We start from the raw sequence: 7,354 nt of genomic DNA on the forward strand, positions 1-7,354 counted from the left end.
TGAAAACATATCAAGCATCTTTTCCAAACACAATTCTATGAAACCAGAAAAAAAACACAAACACATTAGGTATCTATTTTGTAAATAAACCTGCTGTATAACACAAGGAACTCTACTTTGCTGTACAGTAGAAACTAACACAACATTATAAAACAAGTATACCCCAATAAAAAAAACCCACAAACACATAGAAGCTAAATAATATGCCACTAAACAACCAATGGATCATTGAAGAAATCAAATAGGAGATGAGAAAATACCTGGAGACAAATGAAAAAAAAAACCCAGTGACCAAATTCTATGAGATGCAGGAAAAGCAGTTCTAAGAGGGAAGTTTATAGTAATACAAGCTTACTTCAGGAAACAAAAGAAATTGCAAGTAAACAACCTGACCTTACACCTAAATGAACTAGAAAAATTAGAACAAACAAAATCCAAAGTTAATAGAAGTAAAACAAATCATAAAGATCAGAGTAGAAATAAATGAAAAAGAAACTTAAAAAAACAAGGGAAAAGACAAATGAAAATAAGAATTGGTTGTTTGAAAAGATAAACACAATTGATACAACTTTAGCTAGACTCACCAAAAAGAAAAAGAGAGGGGTCTCAAATCAATAATACCAGGAATGAAAAAGAAGTTACGGTTTACAACACAGAGATACAAACGATCATAAGAAATTACTGTGAACAACTATATGCCAATAAGATGGACAACCTGGAAGAAATGGACAAATTGCTATAAGTGTACAATCTCCCAAGACTGAACCAGAAAGAAATAGAAAACATGAACAGGCCAATGACCAGTAATGAAATTGAATCCATAAAAACAAAGCAAAACAAAACAAAACAAAACTCCCAACAAACAAAAGCGAAGGACCTGATTCATACAGAGATGAATTCTACCAAACAAAGTTTACACCTATTCTTCTAAAATTATTCCAAAAAATTGCAGAAGAAGGAACACATCCAAACTCATTCTACAAGCACAGAAACACCTTGATACCCAGAACAAAGATATAACTAAAAAAGAAAAATTCAGGCCAATATCACTGATGAGCATAGATGTAAAAATCCTCACCAAAATGTTAGCAAATTGAATTCAACAATACATTAAAAGGTTCATATACCATGATAAAGTAGGATTTATCTCAGGTATGCATGTATGGTTTTATGTCTGCAAATCAATCAATGTGATACACCCCATTAATGAATTGAATAAAAAATCATGTGATCATCCCAATAGATGCAGAAAAACCTTTTGACAAAATTCAACATCCATTTATGATAAAAACTCTCAACAACATGGGTATAGAGGGAATATACCCCAACATTATAAAGGACATTTATGATAAGCCCACAACTAACATCATACTCAACATTGAAAAGCTCAAAGCATTTCCTCTAAGATTAGGAACAAGACAAGGATGCCCATTCTTGTCACTTTTATTCTACATAGTATTGGAAGACTTATCCACAGCAATTAGACAAGAGAAAAATAAAATGATTCCAAACTGGAAAGAAAGAAGTAAAATTTTCACTGCTTGCAGATGACATGATACTACACAAAGAAAATCCTAAATATACCACCAAAATTCTACTAGAGCCTATCAATGAATTTGGTAAAGTTGCAGGATATAAATTTAATAAAAATAAGTGCATTTCTATTCTATACACTAACAATGAACTATCAGAAAGTGAAATGAAGGAAACAATCCCATTTACCATCACAACAAAAAGAAAATACCTAGGAATAAATCTACCTAAGGAGGTAAAAGTCTGTACTTGAAAAACTATGACATGGATGAATAAAATTAATGACAACACAAACAGATGGAAAAGTATATTATGTTTTTGGATTGGAAGAATTAATATTGTTAAAATGACCATACTACACAAAGCAATCTACAGATTCAATGAAATCTCTATCAAAATACCAAAGGCATTTTTCATAGAACTACAACAAAAATTTTTTTTAATTTGTATGGAAACACAAAAGACCCTGAATATCCAAAGAAATCTTGAAAAAGAAAAACAAAATTGAAGGTAGCACACTCACTGACTTTAGACTATACTAGAAAGGTACGTTAATGAAAACAGTATGGTACTGGCACAAAAACATATACATACATCAATGGAACAAAATAGAGAGCCCAGAAATAAGCCCACACACTTATGGCCAATTTAATCTATGACAAAGGAGGCAAGATTATATAATGGTGAAAAGACAGTCTCTTCAATAAGTGGTGCTGGAAAAACTGGGCAACTACATGTAAAAGAATGAAATTACATTTTTTTCACACCATATACAAAAATAAACTTAAACTGTATTAAACACCTAAATTTAAGACCTGAAACCATAAAACTCCTAGAAGAAAACATAGGCAGTACACTCTTTGACATATGTCTTAGCAATATTTTTTGGATCTGTATCCTCAGGCAAGGGAAACAAAAGCAAAAGTAAACAAATGGGACAATATCAAACTTAAAAGCTTTTGTACAGGGAAGGAAACCATTAAGAAAAGAAAAAGACACTCTATTAAATGGGAACAGATATTTTCAAATGACGTGTCTGATAAAGAGTTAATATCCAAAATGTGTAAACAGCTCTTACAGCTCAATATAACAAAAAACTCAATTAAAAAATGGGCAGAAGACCTGAATTGACAGTTTCCCAAAGAGCTGTAGAGATGGCTAATAGGCACATGAAAAGCTGTGCAACATAGCTAATTATCAGAGAAATGCAAATGAAATCCACGAGATATCAGCTCACACTTGTAAGAATGGTTATCATAAAAAAGAACACAAATAACAAATATTGGTGAGGATGTGGAGAAAAGGGAATGCTTGTACACTGTTGGTGGGAATGTAAACTGGTGAAGCCATTTTGAAAATCAGTATGGAGGTTCCTCAAAAAGTCAAAAATAGATCTACCATAGGATCCTCTAATTTCATGCCTGGGTATATATCCAAAGAAAATGAAAACACTAATTTGAAAAGATATATGCACCCCAATGTTCATAGCAACATTATTTACAATAGCCAAGATGTGGAAGCAACCTAAGTGTCCATTAACAGATGAATGGATAAAGAACATGCAGTATATATATACAATGAAATATTACTCAGCCATAAAAATAATAAAATTTTGGCATTTACAACAACATGGATGGACCTAGAGGGTATTATCCTTAGTGAAATAAGTCAGAGAAAGAGAAACACTCTATGTTACCACTTATATATGGAGTATAAAAAATAAAACAAATGAATATGACAAAAGAGAAACAGACTCACAGATATAGAAAACAAACTAGTGGCTACCAGGGGGAGAGGGAAGGAGAGAGGGGCAAGATGTACAAACTACTATGTATAAAATAAGTAAGCTACAAGTATATATTGTACGTCACAGGGAATATAGTCAATATTACATAACTTTATTTATTGATTGATTTTTATTGTTGTGTGTGTACGTGTGTGTTTTTAATTGAAGGTCCCTTACTGGTCCGGCTTCCATGAGTGGCTGTGACCAGGGGAAAAAGGGAAGGGGAACCAAGCGGTGTAGGGAGGGGCCATCTCCACAACATTCCATTTATACACAGAACTAAACAGACAAGCAGAGTCACTATTGTGGTTAGACGTTAGCAGCGCGGGAAAGGGGAGGAACAGGTGGGAAGTTGGGGTGTTGTCAAAAAAAATACAGGCCCCCCCAAATAGGGGTCCCTGGGGAGAACTTGATCTGTTTCAACCCAAGAGGAATCAGAAGATCAAAAGCTGTTTGGGAAGGCCAGAACTGTCAGGGATGGAGGGAGAAGGAGGAAGATCCAGGGGGTGGGGTTGCTGTTTGGCAACTGGTGTGAAGGGATTGCTCTCCTCGTGCTGGGATCCCCCCATCCCCTCAGGTCTGGCAGGAAGGGGGCAGCCTGCAACCCCCATAGGCAGGTCTGGGGCTGCCAGATGCTCCAGGCAGGGGGCTGGAAGGAGCTCACAAAGGCTTGCCCTCCAGGGAGAGGACAGCGCTGCTCCCCAGCTTCTCTGCCAGGGTGCAGGGGTCCTTGACCTCCTTACAAGTTTGCTTGTAATTCATCTTGATCTCCGTCATCTTCTTCTTAATGGCGTCCTTGGAGCTGCCATACATCATTTTGCTCTTAAGGGGTGCACACTCAGGGGTCCAGAAGATGAACACCAGGTCCTCCTTCTTGCTCTCCTTGGTCTCATAGATTGCCTCATAGAGGACGTAGTGGCAGGCTTTGTCCGGCAGCATCTTGACAAAGGTGGCATAGGGGTCGTCTACAGTCTGGCCCACATCACCTACCAGGATCTCCTTGCCCTCCTCCAGGATGATGTTCTTCTTGTCCTCGCTCAGGCAGAAGAGCACCACCTTCTTGTCCTTCTTCACCTCCTCTGGTGTTGACAACTTACACATCATCATGTCATTGAACATTTTGATGACCCCTTCAGAGACAGCCACACTGGAGGCTATGTTTCCAGAAGCAAAAAGGAGAGAGCAAGGAGAGCCAGAAAAGAAAAGAGCTGCTGCAGCTGCTGCCAGGATCCAACTTATCATAATAAATTTAAATGGACTATAATCTGTTAGTTTAATTGCTATGTTTTACACCTGAAACTAATATTGTAAATCAACTATACTCAATTAAAAAATTATCAAATTTTGTTATTGACCATGTTTTTGGTGTTGTATCTAAGAAGTCATCACTAAACCCTAGGTCACCTAGAGTTTCTCCTATGTTATTTTCCAGGAGGTTTATACCTTTGCATTTTACATTTAGTTTTCAGATTCATTTTGAGTTAATTTTTGTGAATGGTGTAAAGTCTGTCTAAATTAATTAATTAACCTACTTTCTGTCTTCCTTCTTTTCTTCCTTTCCATGTGGATGTCCAGTTGTTCCATCAGAAATTATTGAAAAGACTATACTTTCTCCATTAAATTGCCTTTTCTTCTTTGTCAAAGATCAGCTGACTATATTTATGTGGTTCTATTTCTGGGCTCTCTATTCCATTCCATTGATCCATTTGTCTATTCTTTCACCAGTTTCAAACATTTTCATTATTGTAGCATTATGATAAGCCTTGAAGTCGATTAGTGTCAGTACTCCAACTTTGTTCTTCTTAAATATTGTGTTGGTTATTCCAGGTTTTTTGCTTTCCATATAAACTTTAGGATCAGTTTGTCAAAATACACAAAATGGCTGGCTGGGGTTTGGATTGAGACTGCATTAAATCTATAAATCAAGGTGAGAAGAACAGAGATCTTGTTAACATGAACTCTTCCTATCTATGCATATGGAATATCTCTCATTCATTTAGAATCATCTGATTTCTTTCATCAAGAGTTTTGTAGGGACTTCCCTGGTGGTCCAGTGGCTAAGACTCCGGGCTCCCAATGCAGGGGGCCCGGGTTCGATCCCTGGTCAGGGAACTGGATCCCACATGCTGCAACTAAAGATCTTGCATGCCCCAACTAAGACCCGGTGCAGCTAAATAAATAAATAAATAAATAAATAAATAAAGAGTTTTGTAGTTTTCCTCATTATACATATTTTGTTAGATTTATAACTAAGGATTTCATTTTGGGGGGGTCAAAGATAAATAGTACTATGCTTTTAATTTCTAATTCAAATTGCTAACTGTTGCTATATAAGAAAGCAATTGACTTTTATATATTAATCTTGTATCCTTCAAATTCGCTAGTCATTTATAAGTTCAGTGAAATTATTTCGGGTCAATTCTTTGAAGTTTTCTACATAGACATTCATGTCAAAATGACTTTTTAATTGTGATAAAATATGTGTAACATAAAATTAATGAATTTAATGATTTTAAGTGTTTAATTCAGTAGTGTTAACTATATTCACATTGTTGTGCAATCACTCTCTAGAACTTTTCATCTTGCAAAACTGAAACTCTATACCCATTAAAATACGATTCCTCATTCCACCCTGTCCCCAGACCCTGGCAACCACCTTTCTACTTTATGTTTCTGTGAATTTGACTATTCTAGATATTTCATATACGTGGATATAAGTGAAATCATACAGTATTTGTCTTTTTGTGGCTGGCCTAGTTCACTTACTATAATGTCCTCAAGGTTTGTCCATGATGTAACATGTATCAGAATTTCCTTCATTTGTAAGGCTGAATAATATTCTATTGTATGTATATATCACATTCTGTTTATCCATTCATCCAACAATGGCCCCTTAGGTTGCTTCTGCCTTTTCCTTATTATGAATAATAGTGCTATCAACATAGGTGTACAAATATCTCTTCAAGACCTTTGTATATACACCAAGGATTTCAATAGGTATCAGAGACTAAAATTTCCACTGGTGTCCTTGTTTTTGTCTTCCCTGTTGTTCTGGGGTTTCCCTAGAGACTTCTTAAATATTGCCTGAGATGCACCTCTTTTTTTTCAGTTGTATTCTTCTATTATTATATAGGATACCTATTGATGTGCTGATGAGGTGTGGGGCAGGTGAGGTGTTCTATATTCCTATGACTAGGTCTCAGTCTTCTAATGAGTCTTTGGCCCTAGCCTATGACTTTCCACGTATATCTCAGTTTTGTTTGCCCCTGCCCCCTTAGGAGTGACAGGAAGGCTAGAAAGTATTGGAGTTGGGTATTTCCCTTCTGCCAGATTGTTAAGTCCCTGGTAAAACTCAGGTAGGTTAGGCTCTGACCTAGGTTTCTATTGAGGGTGGGCCTTATTAAGAAGAACTGAACGCTCTGGGCGTATCTTAAAATGGCTGTATTTCCCCTCTCCCTGCTGGAGGCACAAAGGGATTTTCCTCTGATGTTCAAACAGTCATGAAAAGTATGGGGGCTCCCCTAAGACTGCACTTCCCTGCAGTTTTGAACTTTCAAAGTAGTCCATACTGAGCCTCCAGCAACTCATCAGTTACAGATTAGGTTTTCCTACCCTGGCACCAGTTCCCATGGAGGTTTCTGCTTCTGAGCTTCTACTCTGATAAATTGTGATTCTCTTTTTCCACTATTTCTTCAATTTTGGGGGCTGCATTTGCCCTGAGACCTCAGCTTTCTGATGGATCTAAGAAGAGTTGCTGATTTTCAGTGTGTTCAGTGTTTTTCTTGCTGTGTGCATGAGAGAACTGACATCCAAACCCCTTACATGCTGGACCAGAAACCAGAAGTCTAAGCCAATAATATTCTAAAACATAAATATTACCACATCAGCCTTATGCTTAAAACCCATCAATAGCTCCTTATTGCTTTTAGGATATAAACCTAATCTTAGATATTTCCCAAAGGCCTTGGTTTTTCTTATTCCTGGACTTAAAGAGGAGACAGGTCAGTGAATATCTCGTCTTCTTACCTAATGATA

At 36.6% G+C, this 7,354-nt stretch overlaps 1 protein-coding gene across 1 annotated transcript; it reads right to left on the reverse strand.

The window, feature by feature from the left end:
* Positions 1 to 3,898: 3,898 nt before the first annotated feature.
* LOC116747882 (cofilin-1-like) lies at positions 3,899 to 4,441 on the reverse strand. Its single transcript, XM_032620507.1, has one exon. It carries the CDS (start codon positions 4,436 to 4,438, stop codon positions 3,980 to 3,982), a length of 459 nt encoding a protein of 152 aa, XP_032476398.1. The 5' UTR covers positions 4,439 to 4,441; the 3' UTR covers positions 3,899 to 3,979.
* Between the last annotated feature and the right edge of the window lie 2,913 nt (positions 4,442 to 7,354).

The sequence above is a fragment of the Phocoena sinus genome, chromosome X (genome assembly GCF_008692025.1).
Source record: "Phocoena sinus isolate mPhoSin1 chromosome X, mPhoSin1.pri, whole genome shotgun sequence".
Classification (NCBI taxonomy): domain Eukaryota; kingdom Metazoa; phylum Chordata; class Mammalia; order Artiodactyla; family Phocoenidae; genus Phocoena; species Phocoena sinus.

Coding starts and splice junctions, on each gene's coding strand:
- LOC116747882 (XM_032620507.1), bottom strand. CDS start 4,438: ATGTTCAATGACATGATGATGTGTAAGTTGTCAACACCAGAGGAGGTG.